The following is a 16,447-nucleotide window of genomic DNA, read 5'->3' as shown; positions in this document are numbered from 1 at the left end:
TTTATTTGTTCTGGTGACAATCCTAAATTATAGAACCGCCATGAGAACAAGAGCTGAAGGTGGATCATCCAATGTTCTGGGAACTATAGTCTAAGATGGGAATTCCCCTCACTGTAGGGAGATTTCTTCTCACTTCCTGTTGCATTTCCAGTTCAAGAAGTAAGGGGAAATCTCCCCTCGGCAGGGCCTAGACTGCAATAAAAAAAAATAAAAAAAAAACTTGATAGGGGTTCAACCCTTTCCTACTCTATCCTAAACGTATAATGCATGCTGCTTCGGAAGTCCGTTGGGTTCCTATTAGAAGCTGGCATGCCCCCTTCACACCTGTTGGGAAACCCAATGGCCAACCGAGAGACAAATTTAGGAATTTAGTTCTATTTTAAAACATGTACACCAACTTAACATCTTTTTTTTTTTTTCTTTATAGCTTCCAATTGTGAATACCAACCAAGAATCACAGCAAATGCCATGGGAAGAGCCAAAGTATATGAAATACCAGGATGCGGAAAGTCTGAAGACGGAACTGATGGGAGATTTCTTTGACAGCAATGACCCAGCAGAGAGTAGGTAAGTACACGTTTTTCTATATAAATATATTTTAAGAACACATAGAACAGTGGTGGCGAACCTTGGCACTCCAGATGTTTTGGAACTACATTTCCCATGATGCTCCACTACACTGCGGTGTGCATAAGCATCATGGGAAATGTAGTTCCAAAACATCTGGGGTGCCAAGGTTCCCCATCACTGACATAGAATATGTTAATGACAATTGAGGCCGTCACATTGTCTTCCTGGAGGATTACGCTTCAGTAGTAAAATACATAACTCTACATCTACATGTCTTATAGTCACCCCCCCGGGTATAGAGAACTGAAATCACTGGGGGGGGCCTTTTCATGTTCCTTCTGATGTTCATATTACTCAAACTAGAGAACTGGAATTATGGAGATCCATAGGACTGACCAGTAAGCAGAGTCCTCTCCAATATCCAGTCTATATAACTTCTATGTGACGCTTTTTTCAAGTTCTTCATCTAAGTAGAAATGTTTGGAAGCCGTTATATTTATTCTTATATATGTGTAGAACCGATATCTCATCTACCTTTTTCTTTCTTGGTCATCAGGGAAATTGCATACAAATTGATCGCCCGCAAGAGCATCAATAAAGTTCCTTCTCCGTGCCCTGCAGAAATGTATCGCAAGTAAGTTAAGAATTCACTTAGCCCTTGTACACACGGTCGGAGATTCCGACGGAATGTGTCCGATCAGACCGTTTTGTCGGATATTCCGACTGTGTGTGGTCTCCATCTGACTTTTTTCCAACTTGCCCATAAAATTTTCAGACAAAATGCTCCGGTCGGACATACTCCGATCATGTGTAGAGAATTCCGATCGGACAAAGTGCCACGCATGCTCAGATCAAATTCCTACATCAAAGCTATTGGCTACTAGCCTAAACGTAGTCCCGTCGTAACGAAATAACGTCATCGCGTTCTGAACGATCGGATTTTCCGACAACTTTGTCCGACCGTGTGTATGCAACAGTTTCGGACAAAATCCGACGGACAATATCCGACGGATTTGGTTGTCGGAATGTCCGACCGTGTGTACAAGGGCTTAGTGGTCTTCTTTATAATGGAATCCTTTGAAAGAGTTTTAACCACTTGCCGACCAGCGCACGACGATGTACGTCCACAGAATGGCACGGGCAGGCAAATTGGCGTACATGTACGTCCCTTTAAATTTGCCGCCCTGCCATCGGGAGCGCGCCACCGGCGGCGCGCTCCCGGCGCTGGTCGGGACCCCCGTGAGTCCGGTCGCGGGACCCGCTGACTCGATCGCCGCGGGCATCCCCGCGATCGTCTCACGGAGCGGCCGAATGGAGAAGTGCCGTTGTAAACAACATTTCTCCATTCTGCCTAGCAACTAGTGACGCTGATCTCTGCTCCATGTGATTGGAGCAGAGATCAGTGTTCACTAAATGAAAGCCCAACCCCCCCACAGTTAGTAACACACCCCTAGGAACTCCTACACTGCCACCCACTGGTTAACCCCTTCACTGCCAGTGTCATTTACACAGGAATCACTGCATTTATATAGCAGTGATTACTGTATAAATGACAATGGTCCCAAAAATGTGTCAAAAATGTCCGATGGGTCCCCCACAATGTCGCAGTCACAATAAAAATCGCTGATCGCCGTCATTACTAGTAAAAAAAAAATAATAAAAAATTATTAATAAAAATGCTATAAAACTATCCCTATTTTATAAACGCTATAACTTTTGCGCAAACCAATCAATAATCGCTTATTGCGATTTTTTTTACCAAAAATATGTAGAAGAATACGTATCGGCCTAAACTGAGGGAAAAAAATGTTTTTTTATATATTTTGTGGGGGATATTTATTATAACAAAAAGTTAAAAATAATGCGTTTTTTTCAAAATTGTCGCTCTATTTTTGTTTATAGCGCAAAAAATAAAAACCGCAGAGGTGATCAAATACCACCTAAAGAAAGCTCTATTTGTGGGAAAAAAAGGACGTAACATTTGCCGTCGGAAAGTCCGACCGCGTGTGCGGGGCATTAGAGTTGGGGGAGAACAATAAGAATAAATGGAGTTTGTGAGAGAAAAGAGAAAGTTGGGAGGAGATCCCGGTATGGAGATCTGTCAATGTCAGATGACCGGCTCTCCTCCAATCATGGATCTCTCTCTGCTGAGGACAAGCGGAGGGGAACACCATGAGCCAGCGCAGGCTACACACGGCGGCCCGCATCTTATAAATGAGCTTTAAAATGCGGGTTACGGTATGTGTAGCCCTACAGAGTATAACGGAGAGAGCGCAAAGCATTGTCCGCTCTGTTATAATGAACAGGATGGACTTGATGGACTTGTGTCTTTTTTTCAACCTCACCTACTATGTAACCATGGTGGGGTTATTTACGAAAAAGCAAATCCACCTTGCACATCTAAGCCCTTGTACACACGGTCAGACATTCCGACGGAAATAATCCGACCGTGTGTGGGCTTCATCTGACTTTTTTCCGTTGGAATGTCCGACCAACAAAGTTTGAGAGCTGGATATAAAAATTTTCCGACAACATGATCCGATCAGACTCTGTCTGTTGGTTTGTAGAGAATTCCGATTGGACAAAGTGCCACGCATGCCCAGATCAAATTCCTACACCAAAGCTATTGGCTACTAGCCTGAACGTAGTCCCGTCGTAACAAAATAACGTCATCATGTTACGAACGATCGGATTTTCCGACAACTTTGTCCGACAGTGTGTATGCAACACCAGTTTCGGCCAAAATCCGACGGATTTTGTTGTCGGAATGTCCGACCGTGTGTACAAGGTCTAAGCCCGTACACAAGGTCGGAGATTCCGACGGAATGTGTCCGATCGGACCGTTTTGTAGGATATTCCGACTGTGTGTGGTCTTCATCGGACTGTTTCCGTCGGAGTATCCAACGGACGAAGTTTTCCAACTTGTTAGTAAAATTTTCAGACATACTCCGATCATGTGTAGAGAATTCCGATCGGACAAAGTGCCACGCATGCTCAGATCAAATTCCTACACCAAAGCTATTGGCTACTAGCGTGAACGTAGTCCGGTCGTAATGAAATAACGTCATCACGTTCTGCACGATCGGATTTCCCGACAACTTCGTCTGACCGTGTGTATACAACAGTTTCGGACAAAATCCGACGGACAAAATCCGACGGATTTGGTTGTCGGAATCTCCAACCGTGTGTACAAGGGCTTTGAAATGAGGGGAAGCTCTGCTGATTTTATCATCCAATCATGTGCAAGCTAAAATGCTGATTATTTTCCTTGCATGTCCCCCTCAGATCTACAGCGACTTTACTTCCAAGTGCACTTTCAATGCAAAGTGGATTTGCCTTTTGTAAATAATCCCCTATGTAATCATGTGTGAAGAGCGAAGGATTTTAGTGTTAAGAATTTATGGATGATGATGCTCCAGAGGCCCCTCTCACTAGACATAACCTTCTATTTTAAAGTATATGTAAAGGAAAAACTCATTTTTTAGTTTGGGATAGAGTGAGAAAGTCTTAGACCCCCTGCCAAGTATTTATAGCTCTGTGTCCCTGCTGGGGTTCTTCCCTCTACATGTCCTGGTGACCATTGTCACTGAGACACAAATCCTAAAGTTGTGATGACAGCAAGAGGTGAGGAACATCTTCCAATGGGGACAATGTGGTGACATCTGTCCAAGATGAGAACTTTCCCCACTTTGGGAAGATTTGTCCTCATTTCCCGTAGGATCAGCAATATGGAAAGTAAAAGGAATATCAGCCTAATAGGACACAGATAGTAAAAAAATAATAACTGGATAGGGGGATCTAACCCTTACCTACTCTAGTCAAAGCAAAAAAAAAAAGACATGAACTTAGGCCCCTTTCACACTGGGGTGGTGCGGGCACTGGCGGTAAAACAGCGCTATTTTTTAGCGCTGCTTTACCATCGTTTTAGCAGCAGTATTTGGCCGCTAGCAGGGGGTAAAACTGCCCCGTTCCCTAACCCTTAGCAAAATAAAAAAGACATGCACTTAGGCCCCTTTCACACTGGGTTGGTGCGGGCGCCGGCGGTAAAACGGTGCTATTTTTAGCGCCGCTTTACCATAGTTTTAGCGGCGGTATTTGGCCGCTAGCAGGGGGTAAAACTGCCCCGTTCCCTAACCCTTAGCAAAATAAAAAAGACATGCACTTAGGCCCCTTTCACACTGGGGCGGTGCAGGTGCCAGCGATAAAGCGGTGCTATTTTTAGCGCCGCTTTGCCGTAGTTTTAGCGGCGGTATTCGGGGCGGTGGGGCGTTTTTTTTCCCCCTCTGCTAGCGGCCCAAAAAAGGGTTAAAACCACTACAAAGAGCTGCTGCAGTGGCGCTCTGCCTGCGGTATAGCTGCGCCACCCCATTCATTTCAATGGGCAGGAGCGGTGTATACACGCCGCTCCAAAGATGCTCCTAGCAGGACTTTTTTTTACCGTCCTGCCAGCGCACCGCCCCAGTATAAGAGCCCTCGGACCTTTCACACTGGAGAGTGAGGAGCGGCTCTGTCAGGGCGCTTTGCAGGCGCTATTTTTAGCAAAGCGCCCCAGTGTGAAAGGGGGTCTTAAGGAGGTCAAGTTTACTGAAATAAAAGATTTTTAGCTAATGGACATTATTTTAGTAAAATATAAAAGTTTATACATTCTCTGTTTTAGTTTCACTTTAATCCCAAATTTTTCGCAAAACGAAATATTTCACATTACAATTTCTCTTACAGGATTCCATCCAGAGCAGTGGAGCAGGAGGAGGAGAAAAGAGCCCAAATTCAGGATTGTCTAAATATGTTGGATTGGAGCAACAGCTTTAGAGAGGAGGAAGAAATCCAGAATGAAAACCTATTCAGGGACAAGACGTCCGGGAGAAAGAAGATCACTAAAGTAAGTGTCCTCCAACGGGAAACTGGCTGGAATTAGATCCTCTGCCAAGTTTTTGTTGCAGTCTGTTTCATCTTGGGAGATCCCCCCCCCCCCTTTTTTTTTTTTCTGGAGACAATCCTAAATTATAGATTTAGCATAAGAAGAAGAGCTGAAGGTGGATCATCCAATGTTCTGGGAACTACAGTCTAAGATGGGAATTCCCCTCACTGTAGAGAGATTTCTTCTCACTTCCTGTTGCATCTGTAATTCAGGAAGTAAGGGGAAATCTCCCTAGCAGGGACTAGACTGCAAAAAAAAAAAAACTTGATAGGGGGTTGAAGCCCTCCCTACTCGATCCATAATTATTAAAGCATGCTACTTCAGTTGGCCATTGGGTTCCCTATCAGGTGTGCAGGAGGCACGCAAACTTCTACTAGGAACCCACTGGCCAACTGAAGCAACATGCTTTAATAATTATGGATAGAGTAGGGAAGGCTTCAACCCCCTATCAAGTTTTTTTTTTTGTTTTTTTTTAAGGGGGTTGAAGCCTTCCCTACTCTATCCATAATTATTAAAGCATGTTGCTTCAGTTGGACGTTGGGTTCCCTATCAGGTGTGTAGGAGGTACGCAAACTTCTACTAGGAACCCAACGGCCAACTGAAGTAGCATGCTTTAATAATTATGGATAGAGTAGGGCGGCACAGTAGTGTAGTGGTTAGCACTCTCACCTAGCAGTAAGAAGGGTCCACGACACTACCTGCCTGGAGTTTGCATGTTCTCCCTGTGTCTGCGTGGGTTTCCCCCGGGTACCACGGTTTCCTCCCACACTCCAAAGACATGCAGGTAGGTTAATTGGCTTCTGTCCAAAATTGTCCCTAGTATATGAATGGGAACCTTGGATTGTGGACTCCTTGAGGCTAAGGACCGATGTGAGTGTGCAATGTACAGGGATAGGGATGATTGTAGACGCTCACTCTGGAGGGACTGGTGTCTTTATTCAGCCTTACTAACTATGAAACTATGCTCTAATAATTATGGATAGAGTAGAGAAGGCTTCAACCCCCATGAAGTTTTTTTTTTTAGCTTTTTTTGATAGGGGGTTGAAGCCTTCCCTACTCTATCCATAATTATTAAAGCATGCTACTTCAGTTGGCCTTTGGGTTTAATATCAGGTGTGTAGGAGGCGCGCAAAATTCTACTAGGAACCCAACGGCCAACTGAAGTAGCATGCTCTAATAATTATGGATAGAGTAGAGAAGGTTTCAACCCCCTATCAAGTTTTTTTTAGCTTTTTTTGATAGGGGGTTGAAGCCTTCTCTACTCTATCCATAATTATTAGAGCATGCTACTTCAGTTGGCCATTGGGTTCCCTATCAGGTGTGTAGGAGGCGCGCAAACTTCTACTAGGAACCCAACGGCCAACTGAAGCAACATGCTTTAATAATTATGGATAGAGTAGGGAAGGCTTCAACCCCCTATCAAGTTTTTTGGGTTCTTTATTTTAATAGGGGGGTTGAAGCCTTCCCTACTCTAGCCATAATTATTAGAGCATGCTACTTCAGTTGGCCGTTGGGTTCCTAGTAGAAGTTTGCACTCCTCCTACACACCTGATATTAAACCCAACGGCCAACTGAAGTAGCATGCTTTAATAATTCTGGATAGAGTAGGGAAGGCTTCAACCCCCTATCAAAAAACCCCCAAAAAAAACAAAAAACTTGATACACACGCGGTCGCGCAAAATGTTTTCGGAAATCCCGATCGGCGAGAACACGGTGACGTACGCCGCCTATGACGGGACTAGAAAAATTAAAATTCAATAGCCGTGTGTCGGCTCTTCCGCTCGATTCCAAACGCGCGTGGAACTTTGCGTGGCGGAATTGCGCACGCGCGATCGGGGGAAATTTCCGAACAACGGGTTTTGCGGTCGGAAAAAATTTGAGATCCAGCTCTCAAATTTTTGTTGTCGGAAATTCCGACAGAAAACGTCTGATGAAGCCTGCACACGTACGGAAATTTCCGACAGCAAGCTCACATCGAACGTTTGTTGTCGGAAATTCCGATCGTGTGTACGATAAATGAAGTTTGTGAGAGAGAAAAAAAGGAGAAAGCTGGAAGGAGATCCCGCTATGGAGATCTGTCAAAGTCAGGTGACCGGCTCTCCTCCAATCGTGGATCTCTCTTTGCTGTGCCGTGAACTAGCTCAGGCTACGCACGACGGCCCACTTTTTATAAATGAGCTGTAAAATGCTGGTTTCGGTCTGCGTAGCCCTATATAGTAGAACAGATAACCCATAGATAGCGTTGTCTCTGTTATAATGAACTTCTTAAGCCCCATACACACTATCAGATTTTCTGCTGAGTTTTTCCTTCAGATTTACCAAAACCATGTAGTGCGAGGGCCTACCTGATTGCATTTTTTTAATTATTTTTTACATTTTTGCATTATTTTCTTCATTTATTATTATTTGTTGGAGTTTTTTCATTTTTTACATTTTTTTTCACAATACTTTTTGGGGAGAATGGAGCAGTGGAAGGTGTCAGTACTGCATACACAGGGGGGGGGGGGGGGCAGAGCAGAGGGAATCTAATGGACAGTCTGGGGTGATCAGTACGGGGGGGGGGAGGCGCAATTACAAGCACCGATCTCCCTCTAGAGGAGGTGGAATGGCTTTCAGCTGCTTCATGGAGAGCCATAGAGGGAGGCTGTCATGGTAATGGTGCTTGTGATTGCCCCCCGCACACCGATCACCCCCCCGACTTTCAGATTCCCCCTGCTGCAGGAGGTACAAGGAGCGTCTCATGCAGTGCAGTATCCAAATGGTCAGTCCGTCCCTGCTGGGCCTATATTAAGGTAGGGGCCTGGAGCCGCAGCTCCAATAGCCCCTACGTTAATCTGGCCCCGCCCCTCCCACTAGACAGAACCTTCCATTTCAAAGTATATGTAAAGGCGAAACTTTGTTATTTTTTTTTAGTCTGGGATGGAGTGAGAAAGTGTTGGACCCTCCGCCAAGTATTTATAGCTCTGTGTCCCTGCTGGGGAGATACGTCCGCTCCATATGTCCTGGTGACCATTATCACTGAGACACAAAATAAGGGCCAAATCCTAGATTTTAGAGTTGTCTGGACAGCAAGAGGTTAAGGAGAATCGTCCAATGGGGGACAATGTGGTGACATCTGTCCAAGATGAGAACTCTCCTCACTTTGGGGAGATTTGCTCTCATTTCTTGCCGTATCTCCGAGACAGGAACTCTTCCTAATTGGAGATAGACAGCAACAACAACAAAATAAGTGGATAGGGGGCTCCAACCCTTTACCTACACTATTTGAAGCAAAAAAAAAAAAAAAGTTTTGGTTAGAAACGCGGTTAAGGAGGGGGAAGGTATAAGGAAACATGGGGGAGATTTGAACTCATGGAAATCATTTTAGTAAAATATAAAGAAGCTCAGACAAACTCCGTTTTAGTTTAATTGAATTCCAAAATTTTAGCAAAACAAAGTAATTTAAATTCAACTTTCTCTTACAGGATTCTTTGGAGAGAAAAGGCGCGGAAAGAGAAGAAGAAAGAAGAACAAATCAGGTTCTGAAAATGGGAGCAGCAAGACCGCAACAGTAAGTATCCTCTAATGCAGACATGTCCAAAGTCCGGCCCGGTTTAATATGGCCCCCCTGGTGATTTCGAGCTATATATATATATATATATATATATATATATATATATATATATATATATATATATATCTATATATATATATAGATATATATATCTATATATATATATATAGATATATATATCTATAGCTCTCTCTCTATCTCGTTTGTGGCCCCCCAGGGCCATAAAAGATATATACCGTATTTATCGGTGCTGCCTTGGAGGGGGTGAGCCAAGTGCCACCAAATTACATACAATGAGAATCTCCTGTTTACTCAGCAGCATCTGTATTAGGAAGTCCTGTCTCCTGGGCTGCCATTGGATGACTGTTCTGTCTACCATAGGAGGCGGGACTTTGTATTAAAGAGGCCGCCACCTAATTCTCCTGTATGTAATCTGTTGGCCCTCATCCCGCCTCCCTCCCTGTCCCCTCTGGGGCTGCAGATGGGTATCGATCAGGCTGCACTGATGGAAATGGTGAGGCCGCATTCATGGCAATGGGGAGGCAATTGTGAGGCCTCATTCATGGCACTGGTGAGGCCACATTCATGGCAATGGTGAGGCCGCATTCATGGCAGTGGTAAGGCAATGGTGGGGCCGCATTCATGGCACTGGTGAGACCGCATTCATGGCACTGGTGAGGCAATAGTGGGGCTGCATTCATGGCACTGGTGAGACCGCATTCATGGCACTGGTGAGGCAATGGTGGGGTCGCATTCATGGCACTGGTGAGGCCGCTTTTATGGCACTGGTGAGGCAATGGTGAGGCCGCATTTATGGCACTGGTGAGGCAATGGTGGAGCCGCATTCATGGCAATGGTGAGGCCGCATTCATGGCAATGGTGAGGCCGCATTTATGGCAATGGTGAGGCCGCATTCATGGCATCATAGGAAGCCGCATTCATGGCATCATAGGAGGCGGGACTTTGTATTAAAGAGGCCACCACCTAAACAGGAGATTCACCTGTATGTAATCAGTCGGCGATTGTCCCGCCCCCCCCCCCCCCCGTCCCCTCTGAGGCTGCAGATGGGCATCGATCAGGCTGCACTGATGGAAATGGCAAGGCCGCATTCATGGCAATGGTGAGGCAATGGTGGGGCCACATTCATGGCACTAGTGAGACCGCTTTCATGGCATCATAGGAGGCGGGACTTCGTATTAAAGAGGCCGCAGCCTAAACAGGAGATTCTCCTGTATGTAATCTGTTGCCGCTCGTCCCACCCTCCTCCCTGTCCCCTCTGAGGCTGCAGATGGGCCTCGATCAGGCTGCACTGATGGCAAGGGTGAGGCCGCATTCAAGGCAAGGGTGAGGCTGCAGATGGGCATTGACCCTTATTTTGCTTCACAGTTCTTTACTTAAAATTTATGTTTTTTCCTGAAACTTCCCTCTTAAAGTGAAGGTGCGTGTTATACGCCGATAAATACGGTATATCCCAATAACACGCCCGAGCGTTTCCTTAGTCCTGAGCGGTGCTCTGGGATTCGTTGGGGGCCACAAAAGAGATATAGAGATATAGATATCCAAACAACACGCCCGAGTTCATCTCTTCACCACGCAGCCACAAAGGCAGGAGAATTCTCGCTGGGCCGTATATTGGTGCTCGGACCAACACACTCAGACTGAATTTTAATGGTTCAAAGAATGTCCGGCAAAACGGTTGGCCCTCACGCACGTTCACTTCATCAAATCTGGTCCTCTTTGAAAAAAAGTTTGGACACCCCCTGCTCTAACGAGAAGCTGAAGTTAGATCCTCTGCCCAGTTTTTATTGCCGTCTGTGTCCCCGCTGGGGAGATTCCCCCTTTATTTGTTCTGGTGACAATTTTAGAGTTGTCATGAGAAGAAGAGCTGAAGGGGGGCCATCCAATGTTCTGGGAACTGCAGTCTAAGATTGGAATTCCGCTCTCTTTAGAGATTTCTTCTCACTTCCTGTTGCATCTCCAATTCAGGAAGTAAAGGAAATCTCCTTAGCAGGAAGTAGACTTAATAGGGGGGGGGGGGGTTAAGCTTTCCCTGTTCTATCCCAAACTAATAATGCTGCTTCATTTGTCCATTGGGTTTCTATTAGGAGATGGCATGCCCCCTCCACACCTGATAGGAAACCAACCGAGAAACAAAGTTTTGAATGTAATTCCACTTTAAAATATGTACATCAACCTAACTTCTTTTTTTTTTTTCCTTCATAGATTCCATCACGGATGTAAAGAAGAACAGAAGAAGGAGCAAGAGGGAGTGAAAGGGGAAAAGGAGACGCTGCTGCAAGATACCACTGTATATGTGGCGAAACATATAGGGCGGAGTCTAAATTTGTGACTTCAGTTAAAAAAGCTGTAAAAAATAAAAGATAAAAACCACAAATCGCATCTTTTGGGGGAAAGATGTTATATATAGCAAAACGCATGTGCTGTTTTTACTACTTTTTTTAACTGTTGTTACAAACTTTGATTCCGCCCTATGCTTTTCGCTACAAATAGCATCTTCGGGAGAAAGATGCTCTATGTAGCGAAACATATAGGGTGGCGTATAAATCTGTGACGTCAGTTACAAAAAAAGATGTAAAAACAGCACAAAGCACGATGACGTCGCAAACTTAGACTCCGCCCCAAGCATCTTGCTACAAATAGCATCTTTGGGGGAAGACTACAACCACGGTGAGGGGAGGGGGGGGGGGGCGACAACCACGGTGAAGGGGGGTAAAACAAGCACGGTGAGGGGAGGGGGGGCGACAACCACGGTGAAGGGGGGTAAGACAAGCACGGTGAGGGGGGGTAAGACAAGCACGGTGAGGGGGGGGTAAGACAAGCACGGTGGGGGGGGACAACCACGGTGAGGGGGGGACAACAACCACGGTGAGGGGGGGGACAAGCATGGTGAGGGGGGGACGACAAGCACGGTGAGGGGGGGGGGGGGGCGACAAGCACGGTGAGGGGGGGGGGCGACAAGCACGGTGAGGGGGGGGGGCGACAAGCACGGTGAGGGGGGACGACAAGCACGGTGAGGGGGGGGGCGACAAGCACGGTGAGGGGGGGACGACAAGCACGTGAGGGGGGGGGACGACAAGCACGGTGAGGGGACGACAAGCACGGTGGGGGGGGGACAAGCACGGTGAGGGGGCGACGACAAGCACGGTGAGGGGGGGACGACAAGCATGGTGAGGGGGGTAAGACAAGCACGGTGAGGGGGGTAAGACAAGCACGGTGAGGGGGGTAAGACAAGCACGGTGAGGGGGGTGTAAGACAAGCATGGTGAGGGGGGGGTAAGACAAGCACGGTGGGGGGAACGACAGCTGGCCTGGGGCCCCAGCAGGGCGGGCCCTTGCCGCGCCGCCACTTCCTATAAATGCTGCGGTCTGTAGTGTGGCCGAGCTCCTGTTCCTTTCTCCTGCAGTCGGGTACAGGAGATTCAGTTTCCTGTTCCCGGCCAGACTGACAGGAAGTGCACACGCTTTCAGTCCGGCTGGCCAGGAAAAACAAACTGTGGTGGGGGGGGGGGGGATAAAAAGATCACGGCGGGGGCAGTCATCAACACAACGACAACCACGGTGAGGGGGGAGGAACAACAACCATGGTGAGGGGGGGACGACAACCACGGTGAGGGGGGACGACAACCACGGTGAGGGGGTGGGCGGCAACCACGGTGAGGGGGTGGGCGGCAACCACGGTGAGGGGGTGGGCGGCAACCACGGTGAGGGGGTGGGCCGCAACCATGGTGAGGGGGTGGGCGGCAACCACGGGGAGAGGGGGCGACAACCATGGTGGGGGGGCGACAACCACTGTGAGTGGGAGGTGACAACCATGGTGGGGGGGGCGACAACCACGGTGAGGGGGGGGGAGACGACAACCACGGGGAGGGGGGAGACAACAACCACGGGGAGGGGGGAGATGACAACCACGGTGAGGGGGGGAGACGACAACCATGGTGAGAGTGGGTAGGTTGCCACCTCGTCCACTTCCCTACAGAGCCATAGTCAAATGATGTCCTCTACTTTGTGGGGGGATAGCTGAATGATGGGCACAGCTAGAGGCATCATTCAGATATCAATCTTTCCGGCCGGCGTTTCTGCGTACCATAAGAACGATCATATCGGCAGTTCCGCCGATTAACATCCCCCCCCCAGCCGCCATCCGGTGCTTCTCCGGGCTCTCCCGTCTTATTGACCCCATTGACTCCATAAAGAGGACCTATCACAATACATTCCTAGTACACGGGATGTTTACATTCCTCGTAATAAGAATAAAAGTGATCCAAAAAAATGTATGTTAAAAAAAAAAAGTGTAAGAATAAAAATAATAATAAAAAAAAAAAACGCCCCTGTCCCTGGGAGCTCGCGCTCAGAAGTGAACACACGCGTAAGCCCCGCCACCTATGTAAACGCTGCACAAACCACACATGTGAGGTATCGCCGCGTGCGTTAAAGCGCGAGCAACAATTCTAACCCTAGACCTCCTCTGTACCTCCAAACTGGTAACCTATATAAAAAAAAATCAGCGTCGCCTATAGAGATTATTAAGTCCTGAAGTTTGGCGCCATTCCTCGAGCGGACGCAATTATAAAGCGTGACGTGTCGGGTATCTATTTACTCGGCGTAAATTCATCTTTCACACTATACAAAACAAAAAAGCGGGTGACTTTACTGTTTTGTTATTTTTATAATTCATGAAATGTTTTTTTAAAGAAAAAAAAAAGGCGTTTAAAAAAGGATTGCGCAAATACCGCGCGAGATAAAAAGGTGCAACGACCGCCATTTTATTCCGCAGGGTGTCTGCTAAAAAAAAAATATATATATATAATGTTTGGGGGTTCTGAGTGATTTTCTAGCCAAAAAATTATGGTTTTTTACATGAAAGAAAGAAGTGTCGGGATGGGCCCTGGTATGGAAGTAGTTAACCACTGGAGATCTGCGCTATAGCCGAATGACGGCTACAGCGTGGACCTGCTTTGCCGGGACGATGTCTATTGACGTCGCCCCGTGCACGAGCGGCCTGCACGCCCCCTGAGGACATGTACGGGCACAAGCGCGTACCCGTACGTGCTTGCCTTCCATGCCGAAGCATGGGGGCAGCAGGGGAGGAGGAGCGATTTTGCTCCTAATGCCGCGTACATGCGGTCGAAATTCCGACGGAGGGCTTGCCCATGGAAAAGTTCAACTGTGTGTACGCGGCATAACTTTTTTGTGGGAGGATGCCCCCATGCTTCGGCATATATATATTTTAGGCACAGGTTGTGTTAAAAAATGTTTTAATTTTTATTGTTTTTTTTTGGCATTTGCTTTGCAAGGTAAGGTTTTACTGTTATACTGTAATGTTACTTTGTTTTAATGTTAATGCAGTTAATGCAGCGCGGATTTATTTATCTTGACAGCAACAGCGTTTGCTCCCACGGTACATAAAGCCGTGACTCCAACGCTGTAGGAGGTGATTTCACCACTACAGTTAAAAAAAAAAAAGAGCATATATGCCGAAGCATGGGGGCAGCAGGGGCGGAGGAGCGATTTTGCTCCTAATGCCGCGTACATACGGTCGAAATTCCGACGGAGGGCTTGCCCGTGGAAAAGTTTGACCGTGTGTATGTGGCATAACTTTTTTGTGGGAGGATGCCCCCATGCTTCGGCATATATAAATGGTGCATGTATGCCCATCATTAGAAGTGGGTGGATGAAGGGAGGTATTCTAATGGTGGGCATACCCACCGATCAATCTCTTTTTTTTCGTTCAGCCAACATGACTCTCAGCAAATAGCTTGGGGTGTCTACTTTCCAAAATGGGGTCATTTGGGGGGGGGGGGGTTGTGCTATTTTGGCATTTTATGGCCTTCGAAACTGTGATAGGTAGTGAGGAGTGAAATAAAAAATGAATGCCCTTAGAAATCCCGAAGGCGGTGCTTGGTTTTCGGGGTTCTGTACGCGGCTAGACTCCCAAAAAGTCCCACACATGTGGTATCCCCGTACTCAGGAGAAGCAACGGAATGTATTTTGGGGTGTAATTTCACATATTCCCATAGCATGTGTGAGCAATATATCATTTAGTGACAACTTTGAGCAAAAAAAAAAAAGTTTGTAATATTCCCGCAACTTGTGGCAAAATATAAAATATTCCATGGACTCAACATGCCTCTCAGTAAATAGCTTGGGGTGTCTACTTTCCAAAATTGGGTCATTTGGGGGGGGGGGGGGGGTTGTGTTATTTTGGCATTTTATGGCCTTCGAAACTGTGATAGGTAGTGAGGAGTGAAATCAAAAATTTGTGCCCTTAGAAATCCTGAAGGCAGTGATTGGTTTTCTGGGTGCCGTGAGAGGACTAGGCTCACAAAAAGTCCCACATATGTGGTATCCCCGTACTCAGGAGAAGCAGCAGAATATATTTTGGGGTGTAATTCCACATATAACTATGGCATGTGTGAGCAATATATCATTTAGTGACAACTTTTTGTAAACATTTTATTTATTTTTTTTGTCATTATTCAATCACTTGGGACAAAAAAAAAAAATCAATGGGCTCAACATACCCCTCAGCAATTTCCTTGGGGTATCTACTTTCCAAAATTGGGTCATTTGGGGGGGGGGGGGGGGGTTTGTACTGCCCTGCCATTTTAGCACCTCAAGCAATGAGATAGGCAGTCATAAATGAAAAGCTGTGTAAATTCCAGAAAATGTCCTCTAGTTTGTAGACGTTATAACTTTTGCGCAAACCAATAAATATACGCTTATTGATATTTTTTATTTTTTTTTACCAAAGACATGTGGCTGAATACATTTTGCCCTCAATGTATGACTAAAATTGAGTTTATTCGATTTTTCTTATAACAAAAAGTAGAAAATATTTATTTTTTTCTCTCAAAATTTTCGGTCTTTTTACATTTATATCGCAAAAAATAAAAATCGCAGAGGCAATCAAATACCACCAAAAGAAAGCTCTATATGTGGGAAGAAAATGATAAAAATGTCATGTGGGTACAGAGTTGTATGACCGTGTAATTGTCAATCAAAATGCATCAGCTCTGAAAATTGGTCTGGGCGGGAGGGGGGATTTAAGTGCCCGGCAAGCAAGAGGTTAAACCCGAATACATGTGAATTGCTCGGCCCTGAGGGAAGACACCGAGTGACATTTATTATCACAACCGAGAGGAGGGGGAGGGGGATGTAAAACTCCATAGACTTGTCTGAGGTGATTGGGCGGAGCCTCTCGCATCCGGGGATCTGTTGTGTCAGGAGATCCCGCCCAGCACTCCTCCGTCCTCTCATTCATTCTCCTCCCACGGACACGCCCCGCTCCTCCCACTATATAAATATAGAGAAGCCATGCACTTCTTACCGCCCAACACCGGTGACACCTGACCAACCCAGCCCTGCCCCTACCGACGGACCACCAAT

At 46.5% G+C, this 16,447-nt stretch overlaps 1 protein-coding gene across 1 annotated transcript; it reads left to right on the top strand.

Moving 5' to 3' along the window:
* Window positions 1–95: 95 nt before the first annotated feature.
* LOC143927118 (uncharacterized) lies at window positions 96–11,391 on the top strand. Its single transcript, XM_077451072.1, has 6 exons — window positions 96–113; window positions 428–567; window positions 1,127–1,204; window positions 5,290–5,449; window positions 8,953–9,038; window positions 11,265–11,391. The coding sequence occupies exons 1-6, from the start codon at window positions 96–98 to the stop codon at window positions 11,389–11,391; spliced, it is 609 nt and encodes a 202-aa protein (XP_077307198.1).
* Window positions 11,392–16,447: the final 5,056 nt, after the last annotated feature.

The sequence above is a fragment of the Lithobates pipiens genome, unplaced genomic scaffold (genome assembly GCF_037356315.1).
Source record: "Lithobates pipiens isolate NorthernLeopardFrog02 unplaced genomic scaffold, aLitPip1_a1.2 Scaffold_23, whole genome shotgun sequence".
In the NCBI taxonomy this organism is placed as follows: domain Eukaryota; kingdom Metazoa; phylum Chordata; class Amphibia; order Anura; family Ranidae; genus Lithobates; species Lithobates pipiens.
The sequence above is the reverse complement of the archived record's forward strand: the minus strand, read 5'-3'. Positions and strand labels throughout refer to the sequence as shown.